The following is a 27107-nucleotide window of genomic DNA, read 5'->3' on the forward strand; positions in this document are numbered from 1 at the left end:
AAAAATCTGAAAGGCAGTCTACCTTTAAACCTAGACATTCCTTGTTCAGTTCAAGCCTGAAATAGTCTTATTCTATTGGCCAACACACAGTACTGTGCAAAAATCTTAGGCACATGTAAAGAAATGCTGTAGACCAAAAATGGCTTAAAAATAATAAAATGAAATGTTTCAACATTAAAAAAATACTATAAACAGCAGTGAGCCATAATAAATGAAACAAAGTCAGTATTTGGTGTGAGACGACCCTTTGCTTTAAAAAAAAAAAATAGTAGTCTGAGGTACAGTGAGTGCAGTTTGATAAGGAACTGAGCTGTAGGTTTTACTGAGCATCTGACAGACGCAGCCACAGTTCTTCTGGACACTTTGACTGTCACACTCGCTTCTTCATTTTGCACCAAAACCCAGCAGCCTTCATTATGTTTTCTTTTTTAATCTGAAAAGTGCTCTCTTATGTAATATGTTGCTCAGATACAAACTTTTTTTTTCTGTAACGTTTAATTTTGTGCTGGAAAACGAACGTTTGGACTCTAAAATGTTTTTGTACTGACCGGATAATGTAGAAGTCATAAAATAGAAATCTATAACAAAGTTTGTATGAAAAAAGAAAATAGTGTGCCTAAGACTTTTGCACAGTACTGTATCTACATTACAATGTTTTATGGTAATTTCATAACAGGAAATACTAGATATATTTTGTCCTATGCACTTGCTGAGATGTTCGTTTTTTTGCAGTGTACTAACAGATCAGGGTTCTATTAATTGTATTCGATTGAAATACAGGACTTTAACAATGATTTCAAATACATTTGTCATATCTCCTGAACATGCTGCAGGCTACAGTGCCCCCTATCTCTCAGTGTACAGCGAGAACGCAGTGGACGTGTTTGACGTCAACACCATGGAATGGATTCAGACCGTTCCTCTAAAAAAGGTCAACGTCACTCCTTTTGACGTAATGATACTAATGAATCTGAATCATAATCGCAGGACGAATTGTTTATCTATAGCTTCTGTAGCATCAGGATCTTTCAAAAATAAAGCACGAGGAGGAATTAAAAATGCTGCAGCTCAGCATTTTTTAAATGTAGCAGAGTAACGTGTTGGGAATTTTCTGTGGTTTCAACGTGTGTATTGTGCGCGCAGATGCGGCCGCTGAACATGGACGGCTCTCTGAATCTCCTCGGCTCCGAAACAGTAAGGCTCGTCTACTTCAGAAACAAGACAGCAGGTAACAAGCAGTCCTTAATTCACCTCAGTTTAGTTTTGAGGTGTGTGTTTCTGGTCCGTAACCTCAGTGTGTGTGTGTCAGAGGGAGATGAGCTGGTGGTGCCAGAGGTGTCGGATAACAGCCGCAAGCAGATGGTGCGCAGTATGAACAACAAGAGACGCTTCTCATTCCGCATACCTGAGGAGGAGAGACTACAACAAAGGAGGTACACAAAGGCGCACACACTACAAAAGTGTTACATGTCTCACCGGGCATATTGCAGAGCAGATTGCCTTTTTGCATTGCTGGATATTCAAACTTTTATTCGCACTGTTACACTTTCACAGCATCCATTTCAGTCTCGCACAGCAGGTGTTCAAATATATTCATGCTTATACCAAATTCTACACATGTGCAAACACATCTGCTTCAGCAACCACTTAATCTTTTTAAAGATTTTTTGGGGGCTTTTTTCACCTTTATTGGATAGGACATTGTAGAGACAGGAAATGAGCAGGAGAGAGAGACGGGGAGGGCTCGGGAAATGATCTCAGGTCAGAATCAAACCCAGGTCCCCAGATTTATGGTATGGCGCCTTATCCACCTGAGCCATGACCCCCCCACTTAATCTTTATATAGATGGAGAGATACAGTAGATATAGATAGATATACTCCTTCGCTGTATTGACCACAAGGGGAAAATTGGGAAAATATTGATACTGGATATCAGAACACAGTGAGCTGTTGTAGTTTAATACTTTAATACTTGCTTGTCATGTGTTCAATACTAACAATTGGATTGTGAAATGTTTCATTCAAAAATAACATGGAAAGCCTTTAATAAAGTGTAGGGTGACCTTTAAGAAGAGTATCCACTCTGTGACCAAAAGTTAGTGGATACATGATCACACTTGTATGTTCTTGTTGAACATCCCATTCCAGATTTTTTGTTATTATAACCTCATCTTCTGTGAAGTCGTTCCACTAGATTTTGGAGCGTAGCTCTGAGGACTCAGCTACGAGCCGCAGGTGTTAAGGTTAAAGTTGTACTGCCTTTCAGAGTTTTCAAGTGGAGGTCATAAAAAGAATTTTCCCCAACACCCAGTTATTTTTGTTTAGTGGAACGAAAGCTACTGCATTCGAATCACAGACTTCCAATTATATTAGTTTTTTTTTTAACAGAACAATTAATGAGTTTAGAGCCACATGGGCCTAAATTCTCCGCTATTTTTTCCTGCTTCACCATGACCAAATTCAAATACTACATCATGCATCACATGGTGGGCTTTCCCCATTCGTGCAAGGCATTGTGGGATACAAATTTGAAATGGGAGAAAAACGGAAGACGTGAGTGTGCGAATGAAACATGAAAGACTGACTACAGTAACGGAAAGCGAGACGAAAAGACATGTTGCGAAGGAAAGGAAACACAGGACCAAACTAATAAATATCGGCGTCATCGAGCACCTCGGTGTGATCAGCTGTTCGTTTAGCGACAGAATGATGGAACTGTCAGTGCACGGTCAAGGTAAACCTGTAGATGGCAGTAATGCAACACTGTGGATACCAGCTGACGTAAAACCCAAAAGAAGAAGAAAAACCTACACATGCACACACGGACTTCCTCTGTCTGCTTGGCTGCACGAAGCGAGCGATTTCATGCACATTATTTGCTCGGGAATCCCCTCAAATTAAATAACTTCCCAGCCACAGAATGGCCTGATATTTTGTGAAATATTACAGAAATAAACATATACCACAATGACCAAATTTCAGAGGGAACTAAATTTCACCGATTTTATGAAAAATCGAAAGGCCGTCTACTTTTATGATTCTGTGCAGGCCGCTCAAGTTCTTTGACAAACCATGTCTTCAGTGAGCTCGCTTTGTTTCTCTTCGTTCCAGTGAAGGGAAACTGTAATCCTAAGTACTATTCAAAGACTTTCTAGACAATTTTGTGCTTTTTACTTTGTGCCATCAGTTTGGCGAAGAACCACATATGGGTGCAATGGCCAGAGCACAAATCATTGGCCATATAGTGTATTATTATTATTACTATTATTATTATTGCATTTATTTATCATGCAAATACAAAATGAGTGTCAAAAATCTGGCGAGTGATGGAGCAGCTTCTGTTGTTTGAACTGCATGTCCATTCCCTATAAGGAAAATCGTTACGAAAGGATTGTGTCACCTGTAATAGCTTAAACATGTCAACGTTTCTATGAAAACCAACTCAAGCATCCTTGAGGTGCAGGTTTTTTTTCTTTTTACGAATGTCCTATCTACAGTACCAGTCAGAAGTTTGGACACCCTTACTCATTCATGGGTTTTTATGTATTTTGTATTTTCTACACTATAGAACAATACTGAAGACATCAAAACTATGAAATAACATCTGGAACATTTATGGAATTATGTGGTAAACAAAAAAATGTTGAAAAAAAAGTTTAATATTTTAGAGTCTTCAAAGTATCCACCATTTACACCGATGACGCTTTGCATACTCTTGGCGTTATCTTAACCAGCTTCATGAGGTCATCACCTGAAATGCTTTTCAATTAACAGTTGTGCCTCGTCAAAAGTTAATTAGTGCAATTTCTTGCCTTCTTAATGCATTTGAGCTCAAACAGTAAATAGTAAATACTAAAAAGATACAGTAAATAGCCCAATTCCACAACTGTAGCAACCCATATTGTGTCAAGAACCGCTCAACTAAGTAAAGAGAAACGATAGCCATCATTACTTTAATGGCGTATTCACACCTACGTTGTTTGGTCCGGACCAAACGACCAAACGAACCAAATTTCCCTTGGTCCGGACCTTTTGGGTTGGTCTGAATACAAACCACCGAACTCTGGTCCGGACCAAACAAGCGGACCGAGACCGAGCTGCAAGGTCGGACTCGGTCCGGACCAAAGGAACCCTGGTGTGGATCTTTTGGAGGTGTGAAAGCAGACCGGACCTAATCCAACAGTTTTGCTTTTTTGCTTCCGTCGTTTGTCGAGCATTATGGGAAACAGAGTCTTGACACTCCACCGCAAAGTGCAAACACTGTTTCGGTTGTCAAGGGAACCTTACAACAGTCGTTCTGTCATTCAGACCAGTGGTAGGCTAGACTACAGAGTACAAAAAAAGAGTAGGGGGCAAACGTGGGCCGAGGAAGAAACGCGTACCCTTGTGGATATATGGGCAGATGTCCACATATCTGAGCTTTTGGAGAGAACACACAAAAATGCCGATGTGTTTGCTGTATTCAGTGAGAAAATGAAGGAGAAGGGGTTCACGCGCTCCCCAGAACAATGTCGGCTAAAAGTGAAGAAACTCCGTCAGACCTACATTAAAATCAGGGACATTCTTTCAAAAAGTGGTGGTACTAGTGACGCAAAAAAGAAATTCATCTATTGCGTGAAGAGCCAGAACTGTCACAACATGATGTGCGCTCATCAGCGCTATCCTCCGTAGCCGCCTTGCCCTTTGTCGTCATCGTTGATAAATTACTTGTACAACAGCATAGTAATCGCACAATTGTGAAAACAGTAAAAACTGGAAAAAACATATAGCTTTGATGACATTAAAAAGAATAACAGCACGGAAAGCCTCCATGACTCCTTTTGAACTTAACGCTTTGTGCGCGTGTCGTCTCTGACCAATAGCTGAACGACCTCAGGGCGTGTGGCTTTGTTGACAGATTTTGGTCCACTTACTAAAATGTACAGTGTGAAAGCGAACCGCACCAAAATGAAAAAATAAAAAAAACATTTGGTTCGGACCAAAGCAAGTGAACTATCGAACTATTCTGGTCTGAATACACCCTAAAACCAGCCCTGTGTCCGAAATCACTCACTGTATAGTGGACTATATAGTGAGTTCGCCATTTTGTAGTGCCGTCTGAATGTATAGTGAGAATTATTCCACCCGATATAGCGGACTCATAGTATCCCACAATGTATCGTGAAAAGTAGTGGACAACCAATGGTCACTTACCAAGCAATATATACCATCATGGATGGCGGTCATGCTGAAAGAAAAGCTGTAAAAGCTGTTTCATAAGGACTGTTAAGTATTTTAGATTCGGTATAGCAGTAGTTTGTTTTTCCTTATAGCAACAGAAATAAGAAATTTTATAAGCTGTGGTGCAGAAATGGCAATAATATTGTAATGTGTTGGGGTGAACAGACGGCGGAAGAAACACATTATCAACGGACATTCAAATACAATTAAAAATAGTAAGAGAATAGAAAAAAACTAAAATAGAATAAGATAAAATACACGAATAAAAGTTACAGTGCAGAGCGAGGAATTAATCAAAAGCCTCAAATTTGATTTAATAAAAGGCAGCGGCAAAGAAGAAAGTATTCAGCCTTGGTTTAAAAGAACTGAAAGATGCGGCAGACACAAAGTAATTTGTATTGATTAATGTGGGAAATACGCTCAGCATAATATGTATTTATCACAAAAATACATGCATGTATTTATTATTTTGAAAACCCACCAGCCGACTGATCCGGCACGTTTTAATTGTGCGACAGTAATGACGTAAATAACGGTGCAGCAGAGTAGTGTCTGAAAGTTTTTTTTTTCCCCTCCATTTTACCAATGAGTTCACTATATAGTCCTCTAGATAGTAATTCCCTAGATAGCGAATGAGTGAGTGATTTTGGACACGGCTATGAAATGACTTTTAATTCTCATCTCATCTCATTATCTCTAGCCGCTTTATCCTGTTCTACAGGGTCGCAGGCAAGCTGGAGCCTATCCCAGCTGACTACGGGCGAAAGGCGGGGTACACCCTGGACAAGTCGCCAGGTCATCACAGGGCGACACATAGACACAGACAACCATTCACACTCACATTCACACCTACGGTCAATTTAGAGTCACCAGTTAACCTAACCTGCATGTCTTTGGACTGCGGGGGAAACCGGAGCACCCGGAGGAAACCCACGCGGACACGGGGAGAACATGCAAACTCCGCACAGAAAGGCCCTCGCCGGCCATGGGGCTCGAACCCGGACCTTCTTGCTGTGAGGCGACAGCGCTAACCACTACACCACCGTGCCGCCATGACTTTTAATTAATAAAAATAAAGAAAAAACATCGAATTAGAAGGTGTGTCTAAACTTTTGACTGGTACTGTATGTCTTTAGAGAGATGCTGAGGGACCCTGAGAAAAGAAGCAAGCTGATCTCCAACCCTACCAACTTCAACCACGTGGCTCACATGGGACCTGGAGATGGCATGCAGATTCTTAAGGACCTACCGATGGTAGGGGATGCTGTCGTTTTTTGGCTATTTATATATATTTAAAATCGACACTGGCCAGTTGTTGTAGTCGTGTGTTTGATGATCAATGGTGAATAATGATGCAGTTTTACAAAAAGGAAAATGTCGTATGGAAGAAACAGTGCATTTTTAGAATGACCAGTGGAATATTAGGCCTAGTTCTGTAGTTAACACGTGTTCTCTCCTAATCTTGGCCTTGACCTAATCCCAGGTCTCTTGTGCTCATTTTGACACCAGTTCTCCAATGAATTGTCTTTATCTCACCCTCTTCTGTCTTCTCTGTGTCCTGTAGAACGTGCGTGCTCAGGAGAACCGGTCCGGCTTCAGTGGCTCAGTCAGCATCCCATCCTTAGCGAAGAACAGGACTGAACCTGGTCGCTCCATGAGCGCCAGCAGTGGCCTGGGTATACGTGAGTTTCTCCAACCTCCACATACTAAAACCATCCCAAGACTCCTATAAGTCCCTAAGGGCACTGCGAGGTTCCTTTTCCCACCCTCTGATCTTCAGTTATGCAAATTAGTTTTGTAAAAATAAATCATTTCATTTGTTGTGTGTGTTAGTTTGCATTATTTTTTAAACCCTATGTTATTATTTTTTCTAACTCCCATGAATTAATACAGCCTGCAATTGCTTTAGCTGTGATGTTGCAGTGCAGTATGATCCATTTACTAATCCATGCTTTCATACCTACAGGAATCAGATCAAACTCAGATTATTCGGTATGTAGTTATGAGATTAAGGCATGTCAGCCTGAACCCACCAACAGGAGTTAAATAATATAGTGTAGACCAAATGCCACAGCAAGTGGCACAAGTTTCATTTTTTTCCCTGAGGTCTACCTCTTCCTACACTAGTAGCTTTTATTTAGAAACACGAAACATTATTTCAGCTCCAGTGATTATGTAGAACTAGAGACCTGTGCAGGTCTGAGCTTAGAATTTTACATCGATGCCAGGATTCGAACTAATGTTGCAAAAGTCTGTTCCTTTCCTGGACAGTGGCGCAACACCGCGACTGTGGAATCGCTACCTGAGGCTGGTACGCAAATTAGATTCTTAAACACGCTCGAACTTGGTTAAACATACACATACAAGCAGGTGCCTCTGTAGGCTTCGGCCAAAGGCTGAGCCAAAAATGATAAAATATTGCAAAAAAACAACAAAGTATTACTGCAGTAATAAAAATTCAGTCTACATAAATGTATGGTTAATGTTGATTTTTCTTATTTCTTCTATCCCTGTCTCTTGCTGTCTGTCAGGTTCCTCTTCTCAGAATGGCAGTGCCCTGAGGAGGGAGCTCTCGAGCAGTAGCTACAGCTCCAAGCGCCAAACCATGACGTCTCCATCTGAGAGCTCTCTGTCGTCGGGTGGAGGCGTGGATGTAGGAGACGCACCGCTTTCTCAGTTTGACCGCGAGGTGAGTAACATGCCTGTGAAAATGAACTTTCATGCCTTCCATTCTGATTGCTAATGAAAACGTATCCATGGGGAGAAAACAATCACTTCATCATTCATTCTGCAGCTGTCAGTCGCAGAATCTCTTTTAAACACGTCTATTTAAGATTTCTGTTCTTCAAAAAAATATTAGAAAGGTATAGTAGCAGGTTTTAATGATAACCTACACCTACATGTCAGCAAATACCTGATAAGAACTGAACTGAGATCATAGCTGGTGGTTTCTCTGATGTTTACCCACAGTAGGTTTCTGTATAGTGTTGATCCCCAGACGCTCCTCATTCAGCATATAGCCAGTCCAGTCCAGTCCTGCTTGAAATTCTTCCATACCCTCGTGGATAACCTATACATCTCTGGCTTTCATTCATCATCCCTGTCAAGCACACAACCCGCCTACAAGGGCCTTAGCTCCTGCTACACCAGCACGCATACCCGTACTATAGTATTTTGTATCCTTTCCCCTGGTGTGGAAGCCACTTTTGGGCTCTCAGTGTGCCTTTCCTTCCCAGTGGCAGGCTGTCTCACCCTCGGAGAAGACGCCCGATCTGAAACGGGCGTTAAGGACCCTGCTTAGTAAAATGAAGGTAAAGTTGATGCACTCGGCATTGAAAGCACTCCCTCATTCCCTTCGCCAGAGCAACCACATTACTGCTTTGATTTATTTATTTAGTTTCTACTAAAGTTCTCAGCCTCTCATTGTCAAATCTCCATGACTTTAGGATTTTTTTTTTTTACTTTACATTCAAATTGGTACGCATGCTCTACCTCCATCCCTCCATCCTGTACCTCCAATTTAGCATTAAGAGCAAATCACAAAAGAAAAGACGACCGATCGTCTTCCTGAGGCTCATGGAACACATTCAGAGCTCTGCATGCATTTGAAAGCATATTATGTTGATTCCCAAAAAACAATCCCAGCACTGTAAAAACAGCGCTAAACTGATTATTGGGAATGAGGTGCACTTTTAATATCACTGAGCTTTCTATCATTTTCAACATCAAAGAAAAAACGTTTTATTACATTAAATTGGAGAACGTTCATGGACTAACTAACTTAAAGCTATACTGCCTTTCAGATTTTTCAAGTGTAGGTCATAAGAAAAAGTTTCCCTGACACCCAATTATTTTTGTTTAATGGACCGAAAGCTACTGAATTCGAATCACAGATTTCCAATTTTATTTGTTTTTTCCCCCAATAGAACAATTAATGGATTTAGGGCCACGTGGCCCTAAATTCTCCACTATTTTTTCCTGCGTCACCATGACCCAATTCAAGATACTACGTCATGCGTCACGTGGTGGGCTTTCTCCGTTCGCACAAGGCATTGTGGGATACAAATTTGAAGCAGGAGAGAAAACTGAAGGATGTGAGTGTGCGAATGAAACGTGAAAGACTGACTACAGTAACGGAAAGCAAGAAGAAAAGACGTTATGTTGCGAAGGAAAGGAAACGCAGGACCAAACTAATAAATATCGGCAGTCAGCGAGCACCTCGGTGTGATCAGCTGTTCGTTTAGCGACACGATGATGTAACTGTCAGTGCACGGTCAAGGGAAACCTGCGCATGCGCACACGGACTTCCTCTGTCTGCTTGACTGCGCGAAGCGAGTGATTTCATGAACATTATTTGCTCGGGAATCCCCTCAGATTAAATAACTTTACAGCCATAGAATGGCCTGATATTTTGTGAGATATTACAGAAATAAACATATATCACAATGACCAAATTTCAGAGGGAACTAAATTTCACCGATTTTATGAAATCCAAAGGCTGTCTAGCTTTTAAAAATAAAAAAAAAAGAATGGAAGAAAAACAGTACCAATAATAGTTTCATATGTTCTGGAATGAAAGTACTTAACATCAGTTATTTTTTGGCAAAGCAAATTAAAGCTTGTAATTATTTTACGTTAACTGCCAATCTTGGCTTTGGTATTCTGCTATGTTTATTGATCTTGATGTTGAAAAATGAGTAAATAATGTGTAAGAACACATTGTGCATCGTGAGAGCACTGAGCTAGTCACAGCTCTCATCCATATTCGTTCATTCCACATGAAGGCTGGGATTTCAAAGGATATAAACTGATCCTTTGAGAAAATATGAAGGCACACCTCAAATATTTATGCATGTGCAGATTGAAGCTTTAAATATGCATCTCATACGCACCTTTCGGAGCTGTACTGTTTATAATACACTGATTATAATCTGCGCCTCTGCTTCTTTTGTGTAGCTGCAGTTATGTGTTGTGATTGTGCTGATTTCAGGCCTCAACAGCATTTAGCTCTTGTAACATGGGGAGAAAAACAAACAAACTTGTTTTAAGTTTAAAATTTATTATTATTTTTATTATATTGGGTAACAGAGTCATACTTTCAAAGTGACTTCGTTAACCACAATACCATGATGCAACTTCCTGTTGAACATGTGACTTGTGGAATATTTCAAATACAGTATTTCACAGGGGTGAATGTGTTCAGGTAACAGGGTTGAGTGAATGATTGGAACTAAAATGTACTTTTTTTGTACACTGAAAAGGGATGTTTCAAGTGTGAGATGATAAATTGATTGATTATAAATGGAAAAAATGATATTTCATGGTAAAATGTAATTATTATGAGCTGGGACAGACGAGTGCTGTTTTCTAAGTACCATCAGTAGTCCGAAACGTTCACACAGGTTGTTGTGAAGGACACTTTGCCTGTCTTTTCACTTGAACTCACAGTGGTATAAAATGATACGATGGCTTTATTAGATAGTTCGGCCACAAAGATGAAAACTGGAAGCAGCATGTAGCCAACACTTCTTGGTTAACGCTTTGGTTTTATCGGGACTTGCAGGACTCGGACTCGCCACGCCACTCCACTGCCTCCAACAGCTCGACCTTCAGCAGCCCGCCCAGTCCTGCATCACCGCACAAGACCAAGTCTCTCTCCTTGGAGAGCACGGACCGTGTGGGCTGGGACACATGATGGATGCATCACAGGACTAATGGTGGCGTGTCCTGGCCCTGCGTACCCGCCCATATAAATAACAAGCAAGCACTATTGGATCATCTCTCCTTATTTATCCAGCTTCTCAAGGGAGGAAAATATATGAGGGGAGGATGTGTGGCTGTCAGCAGGGCTGTGTGTGTCTGTGTGCGTGCGTGTGTGTGTGTGTGGGGGGGCAGGACATCCATTGGAATTCCGCTCAAAGTGCGAGTCGGACCTGAGCCATTTCACAGACGCACTAAATTTGAACTTGTACTAGTGGTTGTATATAAACTGGGATTTGGGGTGAACTATTTATTTCTCAGTCCAATATTAGCTCTTTAGGAACAGTTTGTTTGTTTTTTCACGCACTTCAACTGTGGACTATACCAATCACCGTAACTGTGGGGAGAAAATTGTCTTAGTTTTTTTTTTTTTGGTTCTAGAATGTGATGAGTCTGGAGACCTGATTACTACTTAAACTGCCATTCCGATTGGCTACAGCTTGCTCTTAGCCGACGTACACGTTTGCTACCCACCCCACACTCCCGATGCTCTCAGACCACACCATATTAATAATACACGATACAGGTCACACGCCACCTTTAAACTACACCAATCCTGATATTGTTGGAGTCGCTATCTACATCCCTGCTGAGGGGTTTCACGAGTGCACTGGATACTCACCACTGTGCTGCCAGACACGACTACAAAATGTAGGATTCCAAAAGTCAAGCACTATATACACTACAGAGAACAGGACATGGTTTCAGACCAGAAGTGTTTCATTTTGATGAGTTTTGTTCAGTCGAAGCCTTCTACAGGACACCACTAACCAGTGATTGTCAGAATTCCATCACAATAATGTACATAGGCTGAAAGTATAGTATAATATAGAATAAGGAAATTCTGTAGACAGAAAAACAAAGAAACCATCAGTTTATAATTTTAGCTGCATTTTACCTGCATTATTTAATTTCAACTTTTTTTTTTAAACCTGATTCCTGAAAACTGCAAAGTTTTTATTTTATATCTTGCAGAAAAATTGATCAGTGTGTTGCGAAAAAAATATATTTTCATTTTCCATGAGTAGAATTAAAGCATCTGCCCCCCCCAAAAAAAAAGTCTATTATAAGAGATGATAATATGTATCAACCAAAACAAGGTTTGAATATTCATATAATTTATTGGTTGGAACATATTTCCGCCCATATTTGTACATTTCCAGCTTAAGAAAGATAAGCAAATGTTGAAGGTGTTTTTAAGCAAAAAGAAACATGTGTGTGTTTTGATTCTGATATTTAATTGTATATTTACTGCAAATATTCTGAACAGGTTCCACTTGATTATGAAGGCAAGCTGCACAACTTTGCAGAGTAAGTCAACATTAATTAGACTTGCCTTGTGGCCAACGATCTTTCGAGATGGCATCTTAATTATACACTCACCGGCCACTTTAATAGGAACGTGTTCTTGATTCGAAGATTCCTGTTCTTGGCTGGCAGGGGTGGAACCCAGTGTGGTCTTTTCTGCTCACCACAGTTGTAAAGAGTGATTATATGAGTTGCTATATCCTTCCTGGCAGCTCGAACCAATCTGGCCATTTTCCTCTGTGCTCTTATCAACAAGGCGTTTCCACTCACAGAACTGTCGCTCACTCAATGTTTTTTGCACCAGTCTGTTGTGTGAGAAAACCCAAGGAGAGCAGCAGTTTCTGAAATACTCAAAACAGTCCATCCGGCTTAAACTGACACCCATCACAATTTTTCCCATTCTGATGTTTGAAGTGAACATTAACTGAAGCTCTTGATTTGTATCTGCATGATTTGATGCATTGTGCTGCTGTCAAGGGATTGGCTGATTAGAGAACTGCATCAAACAGGAGGTGTATGGCCTAATAAAGTGGCCAGTGAGTGTATAACATGTTAAACTCACTGAAGTGGTCTATAGAATGTACAGGTAGTTAAACTCCCCACTAAAGGCCTTCACACATGGACACAAGCTTTTGCTCTGGGACCTGATGTGATTATGTGCAAAATACTACAGTTAGTTACTACAAGCTTTCTTTCCTGGAAGCCATTTCAATTTCACTGACTCCTGTTTCAATGCAATTTTCACTTGATCAGTAGAGTTCAGTTTTACTATGTTGCTGAATAATTGGCGCCCCTTCTCCAGTGCAAATTTACATCCCAGCTCATAACTCAGGATTCGCAAAACTGTTTGAGCAGTAGCTCATATGAGCATGTGAAGAAAGCCATAAGTCAGCCGTTCCTTCCTTCACAGTTAGTGACATTTCTGCAGTAATCCACATTCGCTTCCTTTGCATATAATTATATGCATCACATTGTGTTTTGAAATGATTTGTACAGTTTTGCATGCCGAGTGTGTTCATTTCTTGGTTCTGTTACAGGGTTGTATTATATTTTGTTACACTTTTGAAAGGTTTTCCTGACGAGAGCTCACTCCTGGCAATTTTTTGCACAGATATCAAGCGCAAGATCAGAAGATCTATGGATTGAATTTGATGTATTTCTATAAATGTCAAATCTGTGGTGTGACACTGGGGATTTTGTTCTGTTCGGTTATTTGATTTGGCTGAGAAATAACACTGGTCCTGTACAAAAAGGTCAAATGTCACAGTTTATAAAAAAATTGTACACAACTGAGATCTACTTCAAGTTGGTGAGAGACTACAAATGAGAAGAATTACTGTTCAAGACCAAATGTTACTCCTATCCGAAAACTATTAAAAAAAAAAAAAGTGAGACAAGTTTACTGATCAGTTTATTCTAAATTATTCTACATCAAATGATTCTCCATTTGCAGCAAGTCATTGGGTTTCAGTCTGTCTGTTCTGTAATACTGCTCTTTACATGCCAAATGTTTATCACCAATAAAACATTCAGTCATCACCCTCTCCTGTTGTACTTAATTATGTGAGCTATCAAGTGGATCTTCAGGAGGAAGACGTACTGGATGTGTACAAGGTGTTGGTCTAAATCCAAGAAAGTCTACACAAAGTGCAATAGAGGAACAGTGGAACATAAACTTGGTTCCCTCTACGGTATAAAGGTTATAAAGGTTCTTCAAAAACATACACAAAAGTCTAAGCCTGAACATAAAGCAACAAGTGCTTCAATACAGTATTAAAAAGATAACATAGCGAAAGCCCTTAGTGTTTACCCTGTTGACACTGAAGCTCTTTGATCGGAGAGCTTTCCTAAAGTTCCTGCTGCATCTAGGGTTTGCAGCTCTGTTTGATATCCATGCACAGGAAAAACCTCATGAGTAAACTTACAAACTTGGTGTTTGTAAAGTTCAAGAAGTGGCCCCACCTTCCTCTGAGGCAGAGTGGGTACCGTTAACAGGGCCGCTATGGGCCATGAGCTGCGTGCTGCTGAGGTCCCGGATGCTGGCATGGTGTGACTGGTTGTCTAGGCGCTGTGATCCACCGTGTCGTGATTGACTCTCCAATCGAGCTGTGCTGCTTTGCTGAAGCTGCTCGTGCAGGTGGGATGCACTGACGTGGGGGAGGCGGAGCCCATCTGCACCGTGGACACTACATGCTGTGTACCTGCATTGGGAAACGGACACAACGCAGAGCAGGTGAACTGTTTCTACAGCGCTGAGCTACATCCTGTTTGCTTTTCACTTTACTCTGATAACTGTATATGAACTCGTTGATGGCCTTCCGACAGAATTGACTTCCAGCTATAATTCTCTTCTGAACAGGTGCGACTCCAGTCCATCGTTCCACAGTGACACTGATGACTTAGGAATGGAGAAGTGAACAATGCATTACATAAATGCATATGACTCAATGACTGTGTCCGTCTGTTTACATATTCCCGTGAGGACTTGTGCTGCAATATACTGCGAGTTGGCCTTGTGCTTAGCGTGTCCGCCTCTCGAGCGGGAGATCGCGAGTTCTACTCGCGGTCGGGTCATACCAAAGGCCATCATAAAAATGGTACCTGCTGCCATCTGGCAAGGCACGCTGCAATACAGATGCGAGTGGGGAGTTAAACTCTCACAGTTACCAGAGGACTGGCCCCCCACCAGGCATGCAAACTGGTCAGGGGTGAAAAAGGTGAGAAGGGTGCACGGACACACGGCATGCGTGCAAAAGTACATTTCGTAGTCTACGTTACAAAAAAAATTGCAACCAGTGACATCTCATCTCATCTCATTATCTCTAGCCGCTTTATCCTTCTACAGGGTCGCAGGCAAGCTGGAGCCTATCCCAGCTGACTACGGACGAAAGGCGGGGTACACCCTGGACAAGTCGCCAGGTCATCACAGGGCTGACACATAGACACAGACAACCATTCACACTCACACCTACGGTCAATTTAGAGTCACCAGTTAACCTAACCTGCATGTCTTTGGACTGTGGGGGAAACCGGAGCACCCGGAGGAAACCCACGCGGACACGGGGAGAACATGCAAACTCCACACAGAAAGGCCCTCGCTGGCCCTGGGGCTCGAACCCAGGACTTTCTTGCTGTGAGGCGACAGCGCTAACCACTACACCACCGTGCCGCCCGCAACCAGTGACATCTTGAATTTAATACAGTACAAAATAACTTTCCATAAACATGTCTTAATAAGTTACTGTTGAGTGGCTGGTAAATTGTACCATTTATTTGTCAGTGGCCGGTAAAGTTTGATATTTTGTGAAGTTAATTTTCACCCCTGTGTACAACACAGTCAGGGGCGGATCTAGAAAAATATTTATTGGGTGGCAAGAGGGGGGCAGGAATTTTTGAGGGGTGGCAACGTATTACAGACGTGTATATATTACTGAATTTAATCACAGTTAGACGACAAATAGTATGTACACACTACAAAAGGGCACGGGCTGCCATTTACAAACTCATACAGACAAACTTAATCTCATGCTTTTATTGTTCATGAAGAACACACATTCTCAGATGAGGTCTATACCGTTTCTGGACAGTTTTATACTGTATATGCAAAAGAACAGACACTAAAAAACAACAATAACAACACTGCTTCAAGTTCAGCATAATTTAAACCATTTACACCAGTGTCACATTTTATAGTTTTATTTTCTCACGCTTTGTAAAGGCTCACCAGTGAGCATAACATGAACTTGTCATGCCTACAACAGCTGAATGCGGCGATTTCCATGTTGCTCAGCAAAACGCTTCACAAATTTATCAAGATCTAATGCTTTTGTGCGCTTTGATTCAATGCTGAGTACAGCCAAACTTGATGGTCTCTTTTCTGTCATGGTTGACCGCAAATAAGTCTTTATGAGTCTGAGAGATGAAAAACTTCATTCACAGGATGCACTGCTTACAGGCAAGACAACCGCTATTTTACACAACCTGAACAACTCAAAAAAAACCATCTTGGTATGGGTCCAAAAACTGAGTGAACTCCATGAGAGTGGTAGGACTCTCCTGTTCCCCCTTTTTTCTGTCTAGTACTCTCCTCGTCTGATGTAACTCATGTTTAAGAGCCTCAATATTTGAATCATAAGCTTCAGCCAATAGCAGAACAGCCTCCTCTCTCAAAAAAGTTGGACTTAATGGATTTAGTGCCTGGACACCCTGCATAATGTTACAATTTGTGTTAGAAAATATTTCTCCAATCATGTTATCCAGAACTGGATAGTACACAGAGACACAAAAAGTGTGTTTGCTATCTGAAGGCATGTTTGGCTACTTCTTTTATTTTTGCTTGAACACCTGCATGTGCCCCACGCTTCACTGCTGCGCCATCGTAGCCCTGTCCTACAAGGCTTTTCTTGTACTCCAGCCCATGTTTCTCAAGGAAGCATATAATCTTGTCACGTAAGGCGGTGGCATCCAGGTGTTCTGCCACTTCAAACTCCAGAAAGCTTTCATGAACCACACCGTTGTAAAAATATCTCAGAACAAATGACATTTGCTCTTTTTTCTGAACATCTTTAGTTTCATCAACAATAACTGAAAACTGCTTGCTCGTTTTAACTTCCTGGATGATTTCCTCTTTGACCATTGCAGCCAAGCACTCAAGTATTTCATTCTGTATTGTTTTACTTGTGTATTTTGCATTTTTAGCTTGTTGTTCAAGTCTTTTTTTAATGATGGGGTTATGATTACCCAGCAAGTCTAACATAGAAAGAAAAACACCCTTTTTTTCAGAGTCAAGAGACTCCCTGTGACCCCGCTGTGCTGTTTCCTGTGGCTGTTAGAACTAAAATTTCAGCTGTTTTAACGTAGTACTGATTTTAACAAAGTTATCACGTTTTTACAATATATTTATCATGTAATATAACATCACGTAATTTCATGATACAAAATTATCACGTTATTTCATGATATTTTCATGTAATAACGTGAAAACACCTTATCAAGAAATAACGTGAAAATATGGTTTAACGTCCTAGGCTAGGCTACTTCCATTAAAAGCAGACGGCCTAGCCTACTGTAGAACTTGGGTCGAGCAAAAACATGGCTGGATCCTGAATGACTCCTATTTGTATAAATAGGGGACTACATAGGCGGCAAAACGTAGTGTTTTTCCTGCCATGGAAGTGCACTTGTATATTGAAGAGGAAGCAATTTGCATTACAGCCTTGAATGAGGATTCAAAATGGCAGCTTGGCTCAGTTTTCCCTTCCTCCTTCAGTATACAAGTGTGCTTCCATGTTTATGCAGGAGGGCTGATAGAAGTGGCGAAACATTTTACTTTTTATCGTTTCTTTCACAACTTGAATGCGTTGAAACAAAAAATTATGACAAACTAACGCCGCTTATGCTAAAATATCGAGGGAAATTTGTAATAAAAACTTTACGGTCGGCAATTTCGACGCGGAAATTCTCGATCGGTCGGGTTACCGGAAACACACTTTTTTTTTGGCCTTACATGTATAGTTAGCTAAATAACGTTCTCCAACCTGATTTTTATCCTCTCAAAATCAGCATCGCAACTAGCACTGTTCATTCATTATAATTTCATTTCTTGATAGACAGTTAATCAGCTTTTACCTCTGTCCTCCCGTGTCTCCTTTCCTCGCGACTCCTGGCTCCCTCGCTTCGCGCCTCTCAATTTTCCAAAACAACCAATCTCTGGCGTTATCTCGTGCTGCATTCGCCGCAGTCGGACATTGGAAATTCGCGCACGTAAGTGTCAAATTGGCCGTAATTTTTCTTTGAATTCGTCGCTGCCAACTGAGGTGGCAGCAGGGGTGGCAAGGCTTTTAGGGTGGCATTTGCCACCCTATGCCACCCCGGTAGATCCGCCCATGGTTATTCACCCCCGAGCACGCTGGAAACTGTTCCATTGGTATGCTCAGATCCAGTCGCGAGATGAGGTTGCCAGATCTCTCTATAAAAAGGTGACTTTGCGGTCTGAATCTGTGGAATATTCGTAAGCGAGGACTGGCAACCAGCAGTGGGTTGCGCACCAGCATCAGAACTCCAATGGAAAAGAAGCGCGTGTTCGTAACTTTATCTTGATTGGCTGTAACCTTGTAAGTGAAATATTTGGCAACAATAATAGCCTGCCTACCCCCCCCCCCCCCCCCCCCCCAAAAAAAAAAAAAAAAACTTTAGATCTACACGATTCACACAAGTGACCTATTTTGGGACCAAAACGGCGAATTTCGCCGAAAGGTGAGGAGTTTGCATGTGTGCCCCACTGTAACCCTAGCTGTATAGGCGAGAGGCCGAGGGCTACGGAAACAGAGATGTACCTTAAAGGTCTGGTTAGTACTGGGATGGGAGACTCCCTGGGAAGACCAGGGCATGGCACGGGAACGACTTTAGACTTTATGCTGCAATACATAGTACTCGGACCTGAGAAAAAAATTTGACCTCCGATATGGAAAAGGTCATTCAAGGCTGAATTCCAAGTCAGGAACTTGGGCAAAATCCTTCGAACCCAAATCCTCTGACATAAACAAACCTGACATCACAGCAATACGGTGGCGCACAAAGTGAATCGAATTCTCTTTGCATTACATTCTACTTGGTCAAACTTGACATGTATCTTAGTGTTGCGAAAAGGTGTTTTAACAGATTTGTAATGTAATTCTGCAGATTTCACAGGGTTCCCACTCCAAGTCAAATGTCAAGTTCCCTGACTTTCACTGACTAAAAAGCTGAATTTCCATGACCTATAATGAACAGAAAAACAGGCAGCCTTTATGCCGAGCAAACAAAAAAAAATCAGCCACAGTGTTTTAAACCCATCAATTTGCGAGCTTTATTTACTAATTCACAGATGTTTAAGTACAAAAATTAGTTTTTACTGCTTAAATCTCATGAAATACTGCATGGAAAATATTGCCATTTGGTCAAAAAAGGCAACTAAAATTTAAACATGCGACAAACAAAATTCCCTGATATTCTATGACTTGGCCCAAAATGATCAAATCCCCTGACTTTTCATGTCTGGAATAGACTTCCATGACATTCCAGAAATTCCATGACCTGTGGGAACCCTGACTTCAGCCCAGTATTGTAGTCGAGTCACTAAACCTCGAGTCCGAGTCCAGTCTTGAGTTCCCAGTGTTCAAGTCTGAGTCAAGTTCAAGTCTCATCTCATCTCATCATCTCTAGCCGCTTTATCCTGTTCTACAGGGTTGCAGGGGAGCTGGAGCCTATCCCAGCTGACTACAGGCGAAAGGCGGGGTACACCCTGGACAAGTCGCCAGGTCATCACAGGGCTGACACATAGACACAGACAACCATTCACACTCACATTTCACACCTACGGTCAATTTAGAGTCACCAGTTAACCTAACCTGCATGTCTTTGGACTGTGGGGGAAACCGGAGCACCCGGAGGAAACCCACGCGGACACGGGGAGAACATGCAAACTCCACACAGAAAGGCCCTCGCTGGCCACGGGGCTTGAACCCGGACCTTCTTGCTGTGAGGCGACAGCGCTAACCACTACACCACCGTGCCGCCCAAGTTCATGTCATTAAAAAAAATTTCAAGTCGAGTCCGAGAACAAGACTCCAATTGCACCATTTGACGGTGGCTGTTTTAGCACCATTAACATTAGTTTGTTCCTGAACAGGTGAATATGCATTCTCTTTGTCAGGGAGTGCAAAGTATTCTGTCAGAGATGGTTGGGAGACGGATGTAAGTGCAGAAGGCGTGTTTATTAATACAAGTGAAGACAGGTAAACAATCCAGAATAGCAGGCAAACTCGTAAAACAGTGAAACAGGTCAAGCGAGTCACAAACAGGCTATCGTAGATGAGGCAGAATCAAAGACAAGAAACAGGAAATCAGGGATCAGGAAACCAAACAAGGAAATAAGGCTCGGTGAAGTGTCAGCAACGCAACTCAATACTTCGCAAAGTAAGTGCGTTTTCACAGTTTTTATATCGGCGTGCTGATTGCCTTTAATCCTGTGCAGGTGCAAGTCATTTACGGCGTACATGCGAGAGTCCGCTTGGCACGCACAGCTGTCCGGAGTGTGCCCAAGAGTCTATCTGATGCACACGCCAAGGCGCACAGGTGTGACACTCTTGCACAAAATTAGTACAAAAATTAATGTAGATATAAATATATTATACCAAATTATTATGACGTTTCAAAAAATAAAGAAAAAATCCGAGTCCAAGTGCGAGTCATCAGTGCTCAAGTCCAAGTCAAGTTCCGAGTCCTTAAAATTAGGGCATGAGTACTACAAGCTTGTTTCATCCCAAATTTTCTAACATGATAATACCATCTCATCTCATTATCTGTAGCCGCTTTATCCTGTTCTGGGCAATTCCATGTAAATGTCAACCTCACCATGCAAAAATAAAGCAACATGTAATACATCAAAACCACTCCCAGAGATATCACCTAGGCCTGTATTTTACAGATGTGAATAAGTTGAACCAATTTGTCACAAGAATTGTTCCCTTCGCCTTAATATGTCAGTCTTTCTTTCTTATAATGTAAAACCCAAGCTAAAATCAACTTTGATCATGTACAATTCTATATTATTGCCACAAGCCACAGAAATGTATGCTAAAATCCACAAAACAGCAAAACAATAGCCATCCTAAATATTATTTAAGAACTTTGATAGTTTTAGCTGATATTTAGAGAGTTTTTCAAAGGGTTATGGTGGTTAAATTGCTGATTTTCTAAACATATGCCATGTCCATTTCAGACGCGTCACATCCATAACGGAATTTCGTCACATCCATAACGCTGACTTTTCCTTCCGAAACTCTGCATGAAATACAAAATATTTTAAACAAAGATTTTTTAATATTCACCTTGGACCCCTCTATCAAATGGATATCTCCATTTCGACATTAGGTTTACAATTTCACAGAGTTTGATAAAAATGTACAGTCACCCAAGAAAAGTGATACTTTTTCTGTTACATCCATAACGCATCTTTTATTGGCATTTTCTGGCATGCCCTAGATGTACTATGGGAATTGTTCTTGTTCTATCACTTCTCCAGTATGGTACAGCCTTAAAATATGCAACACCTGTTTAAATACTGGGAGACAATAAAACATGCACTGGGTCATTTGTTGCCATTTTGAGTTCAAGTGTCACGTCCATAACGCTGGAATTGCTCTTCTACAGGGTCGCAGGCAAGCTGGAGCCTATCCCAGCTGACTACGGGCGAAAGGCGGGGTACACCCTGGACAAGTCGCCAGGTCATCACAGGGCTGACACATAGACACAGACAAACATTCACACCTACGGTCAATTTAGAGTCACCAGTTAACCTAACCTGCATGTCTTTGGACTGTGGGGGAAACCGGAGCACCCGGAGGAAACCCACGCAGACACGGGGAGAACATGCAAACTCCGCACAGAAAGGCCCTCGCCGGCCACGGGGCTCGAACCCGGACCTTCTTGCTGTGAGGCGACAGCGCTAACCACTACACCACCGTGCTGCCCTGATAATACCATTATAAAAATAAATTTTAAAAACAAACCAGTTATTTGTATTGTACATCATCTCTCATTGTTAATCACACAATAATAATATATGTACAATTTATTAATAATGTATATTTATCAAATTCAGAGACAAATATAACCTTGTTCTGGGCAACCGCATTTTTCCGAGCCAAGGCACTGGAACGATAGGAACTCGGGGAAGGAAATCAGCTTACGTAAGTACAATGGACTGAAGCAATACAATCAGCTCCAGAATTATTTGCACCCTTGAGTAAAAAGATTAGGAAAAATGTTTGTGGTTAATTAGCTTAATCTCACAATGAAAATATGAGAGAAGCAAGCTAAACTAAGAAAGGAAACAAAAAAAACAGTTTCACTTCCGTGTGCTCACTCCTCTGTAATACTGCTGTCACTCAAATATATTGCTTCCTTTGTCTGATTTTTTAATTTTTTTAAAAGCATACAATTTTTGTAATGAAGCCCGTGTTTAGTCGACCTTACAAACCCTACGAATTTCTATCCATTTAGAGCTTTATAAGCCCATGCAAATGTCCAGGATGAGTTCAGATAGAACATTTACTCACATGCTCAGCTAGCTGAACTACATTGTCCAGGTTCTCTCGAATGACGACAGTAAGACAGATTACAACACTTCACTTTGTCATTTTGCCTTGTTCAGTGTCAAGCCTGTTATTAAACCAAAATAACTGTTCAAAACGGCTCTCGAGGAGTGAAGCCTGAGAACTCTGCTCATCAAATACTCACGCCACTCAAACATTTCTGTATAAAACTTCAAAAATCCAGTCAGGCTGCTCCGTAATCAGTTCATGCTCTCTCACCTGCCATCATGAGACTGGCGCCGGTTACTATGGAAACTGCTGGCTTTGCTGTGCATGCTGCTCGGACGGCTGCTACCGCTGTGTTCCTCGTCCAGCATGGCCAGGTGTGTGGAGGAGGCATGGGTGGAGGTGCCCTGTGTGGAGGTGCCACGGGATTGGCGCACCACGGTAACTCCAGGTTCACGCAGCAGCAGCTGAGTAAAGTCAGGTTCCTGCAGCACCTGTCTACTGTCGTGCACCACACTGCGGTGTGGAAAGGAGAAAAAAAAAAGACAGAGAAAGAACATAGAAGAGGAGAAGGAATGGAGAAATACAAGAGCAGGGGAAGACAAAAAGGGAGTGCTCGTGTTTATAATTTGCAATTGTCATTGGCATAATCCTTGAAAATGTATTCGATACTGGATACTGTTCTTATATTTCAGGGATAGCTTATTTCTTCAAGAGACTCACTCTTTTTGGTGATGGCCATGAAAGAAGCTGGCCCACTCAAAACAGGTCTTCTTACTGCCCACCCAAAAGACAGAAGGGATTCCCACTACCAGCATCATCAAGTACTTAACGAGGAAGAGGGCGACATTCGGCCTGCTCATCTGCTCCACCTGTACGGACACCAATCTAACACTTAGATAGCATATAATATTTAATTTTATAAATATAATAAGGTTGCTGATGACAGCAAGTGACACCTTAAATCTTTTCCTAAATGCCCTTAATTTATTAGGCGCAATTGCTGGGTTTCATGTGACGTCGCATCCGCCTTATTAGTTATTCAAAACTTTAGCTGGTGGTCTACCAAAGCTCAGTTGACAAAGTGTTTGTACAAAGAAGGTGCATTGCTCGCATGAAAAATGCCTTACGCTTGCGTTGTTTTTACCGCGAGTTGGCCTAGTGGTTAGCGTGTCCACCTCTCGATTAGGAGATCGTGAGTTCTACTCACGGTTGGGTCATACCAAAGACCATTGTAAAAATGGTACCTACAGTACTGCCATCTGGCAAGGCACACTGCAATACAGATGTGAGTGGGGAGTCAAACTCTTGCAGTTACCAGAGGACTAGCCCCTCACTGCAACCCTAGCTATGCAAGAGGCCGAGGGCTATGGAGATCGGCGCCGCCCTATGCGCCACATAGTATGGGAAGGACTTTGATTGCGTTGTTTTAGGTTGTTGGAATCGATCAACCCATGAAACTGATAAAAGTTTCTTCAGGGTTTGCCATGAATTAATAAAAAAGGGTGAACGAACACAGGATTTCACAAAAAGACATTGAGAAAGGTGGCTTTTGAACCTCTCACCAAAATCGAAAGGAGCCGAGTCAAAGCATGCTCGAGTTTGCAGTGATCACTTGATGAAAGGTTTGTATCTCCCTCTCAGCCATGTCCGTAGTGTTTTCCAACTACTTTTCTTGCTGTGTGTCGTTATTTTACGGTACTTTTTTAGTCACGAAGTGCTAAAGTCTCCAACTGTTTCTTTGTTTGCTCCTCACAAAGTCCATATGTATGAAAGTCGCGACAAAATTCTTCCCCAGCCATACAGTTACAATGTGCCGTGATCACTTCTCCGTCTTGTTTAACTAAGATCCAGGTCTTTAAAAGGGTTTCTGATGGTCTTTGTGAATGATTTACCTGAGAGATAAGAGCCAACACAAGTGAGAATCAAGCGAACTGTTTGTTTACACTTCAACTTGCGGCGCTTCGTTGTAAAGACGCGAACGAAAAGCTTAAAAAAAAAAACTAACTTACACAGGCAAAAACAATACAGGATTCATTCGGCAGCGACTTGATACCGAGGTCCTTTACCCAGCCACATACAAAAAAAAGTTGTAAACCTCCAAACTCTTCCACGCTTTCATCTGTTTTGTGGTGTAGAAGGATGTCTGCAACACCAGATAGTTCAAGATGTCAGGGAACTCAACTGAAGGGTAGTTTTCTAGATCGTATGATAAATCCTTCTTTCCCAGACCGTAGGGGTCGATTCCATTGTACACAGCAATCTTCTGAATATATCTAAAATGAGCAGTGGCTTCTAGATTACGAGCATACCGTCACGGTACAAACAGGAGAGGAGATCAATTACGCTCAAACTACAGTTTATTAATAACAAGGGAAAAGGGAGAATATGTGTGGGTGAAGTCCAGTGGCAGGAGAACTGAGAGGCAGGAACGGCTGGAGGTGACATCTGAGGTCTCCCATCCAAGTACTGACTGGGCCCGACCCTGCTTAGCTTCTGAGATCTGACAGAATCTGGCATAGTCAGAGAGCTGTGGCAGTAGGCTGACAGTGCTTGGGTTTCAGGCGGTCTCCCAGCGAGCAGTCCCTCAGTAGGCAAGAGTTAGAGAGCCAAACCAGGCAGATGGAGAGGCAGGCTAGCAGCAGGGCTGAGCGAGCTGGAGATCAGGCGAAGGTACAAGAGGGGCAGGCAAGAGGCAGAGTCAACGGGACAGAAGGCAGGTCGGGTTAGTCGGGGCTGGAGAGCAGACAGCTTAAATACACACGGGGGGAAGCAGGTGATCGGCAACAGCCAATGACAGTCACTGAAAGTTAATAAGAGGAAGTGAGTGCGGGTGTGGCCGGTAATGCTGAGTGGAGATGTTACCTGAAGAGAGAAGCCACCAGGTAGGATCATGACACATACTCTAATAAGTTATCGCTAGTTGTTTGCACTACGGCAGCCATTTAGACCACCAGCTATTTCACTTCTGGTGAAACTGCTAAGTCACATGACTGAAACCCAGCAATACTAGATGAGAATTTTTTGAATAAAAATATCCCAAATCTATCATATTTCTGAAAGGAGCTGGACTGAATTGAATCAAAGTTTCCGTGATTTATCACAGTGCCTTGGGTGACTTTGGAATGGAGAAGCAAATGATGCACTAAATTACTGTCCTTCTGTTTATATACAGTATTTCTGGTCAGCTCCAGAATTATTGGCACCTTTAGGTAAAGATGTGTGTGGGGGGGAGGGAATGATGAAAAACATCTTTACGGTTTATGAGCTTATTCTCCCATTGAATATTAACAATTATTGGCACCCTTGCATCTGCAAACATAACAGCAATGTGTTTACATTTGCAGTGTCTGGCCTTTATCCAGAGCGATGTACAGAAGTGCTCTATAGTCTCCACCAAAAACACATCCACAAACTAGTACAAATCGGTCTAAGAATAATATCAAGATAAAACCCTGTTAAAGAGGAACACAAGTAGTGCAAGCTGAGGATTTCAATTTCTTAATTATTGTTCTAACAGTGGATATGCACATTTTCAGACACAAATTTGTCTTGGTTCACTCGTGTATTCTTGAATCTTCCCCATGTTGATGAAGAGTCAAGAGTGTCACCTCATATTTATACCCAGCAAAACAAGAAGTCAAACACTCACAAAAGTCAAATTTATAAAAATGGGAATGTGCTTCAGTGCTGTTTTGTATGTAGGAATTCTAGGGATGCCAATATTTGTGACACAGTTTTGTTAAAAGCTTTTTTTTTAAGCTTCTTGCTATAAATTTACTTCAATTAAAAGTATTTCATATTTTCAGTGTAAGGTTAAACTAACCACAAAGGCATTTATACCTTTTGGTAAAGATGGTTTAAATAAGACTGATAATTCTGGAACTGAATGTGCTTCATTCATACTTATTAACTGCTTTATCCTGCTCAGGGTTTTAGGAACCAGTGTCTGCACACTGAAATTGTTCATTTTAATTTAACATTGAGGCCATCTCATCTCATTATCTCTAGCCGCTTTATCCTGTTCTACAGGGTCGCAGGCAAGCTGGAGCCTATCCCAGCTGACTACGGGCGAGAGGCGGGGTACACCCTGGACAAGTCACCAGGCCATCACAGGGCTGACACATAGACACAGACAACCATTCACACTCACATTCACACCTACGGTCAATTTAGAGTCACCAGTTAACCTAACCTGCAAGTCTTTGGACTGTGGGGAAAACCGGAGCACCCGGAGGAAACCCACACGGACACGGGGAGAACATGCAAACTCCACACAGAAAGGCCCTTCCCGGCCACGGGCTCGAACCCGGACCTTCTTGCTGTGAGGCGACAGCGCTAACCACTACACCACCGTGCCGCCCCACATTAAGGCCATATGTCTGCCAATAATGCCCCTTTTCGAACAACAGGATACAGGTTCTGCTCTTGTTCATGCACTAAATTTTGAACCGTTCAGAGCATTTCGACCAAAAATAAGTTGGTTCAGAACCTGAGAACTTGGTTCCCAGCTTTAACTAAAATATAGCTTTTTTTTCCAGCATGAACTGTGATGACATCAGTGGGTGTCATTAGTTTGGAGAGGAAGTGGAGCGCAGCAATGGAGAACGCAACGGAAAAGGGTACATCTTCAGAAAACAAATGGACCGAAAACAAATGTCCGCAATAACAAAACAAAAGCTCAGAGGTAATCAAGGCGCTCGAACATCTTGCTACTAACTATTTACTCCCGTTGT

The 27107-nt window shown here is 41.8% G+C and overlaps 2 protein-coding genes across 7 annotated transcripts in view; one reads left to right on the forward strand and one right to left on the reverse strand.

Moving 5' to 3' along the window:
* Nucleotides 1–13820, forward strand: part of cdc42bpab (CDC42 binding protein kinase alpha (DMPK-like) b) — a 160571-nt gene extending 146751 nt beyond the window's left edge. For 5 of the 6 annotated variants that reach the window (XM_060917456.1, XM_060917459.1, XM_060917457.1 and 2 more), the window contains 8 exons: nt 834–931; nt 1144–1228; nt 1310–1433; nt 6358–6475; nt 6786–6903; nt 7753–7910; nt 8458–8532; nt 10785–13820. In XM_060917456.1, coding sequence (XP_060773439.1) covers nt 834–931; nt 1144–1228; nt 1310–1433; nt 6358–6475; nt 6786–6903; nt 7753–7910; nt 8458–8532; nt 10785–10916 — 908 coding nt within the window. In that variant the 3' untranslated portion in view covers nt 10917–13820. The remainder of the gene's footprint in view (nt 1–833; nt 932–1143; nt 1229–1309; nt 1434–6357; nt 6476–6785; nt 6904–7752; nt 7911–8457; nt 8533–10784) is intronic. The other variant, XM_060917460.1, reaches the window with a different exon arrangement.
* Nucleotides 13821–14234: 414 nt separating this feature from the next.
* Nucleotides 14235–27107, reverse strand: part of fzd3a (frizzled class receptor 3a) — a 37569-nt gene continuing 24696 nt past the window's right edge. The window contains exons 4-7 of the mRNA XM_060915705.1: nt 23095–23243; nt 22645–22887; nt 14891–14893; nt 14235–14490 (exon numbers count right to left, since the gene is read on the reverse strand). Coding sequence (XP_060771688.1) covers nt 14235–14490; nt 14891–14893; nt 22645–22887; nt 23095–23243 — 651 coding nt within the window. The remainder of the gene's footprint in view (nt 14491–14890; nt 14894–22644; nt 22888–23094; nt 23244–27107) is intronic.

Source organism: Neoarius graeffei, chromosome 3 (assembly GCF_027579695.1).
Source record: "Neoarius graeffei isolate fNeoGra1 chromosome 3, fNeoGra1.pri, whole genome shotgun sequence".
Classification (NCBI taxonomy): domain Eukaryota; kingdom Metazoa; phylum Chordata; class Actinopteri; order Siluriformes; family Ariidae; genus Neoarius; species Neoarius graeffei.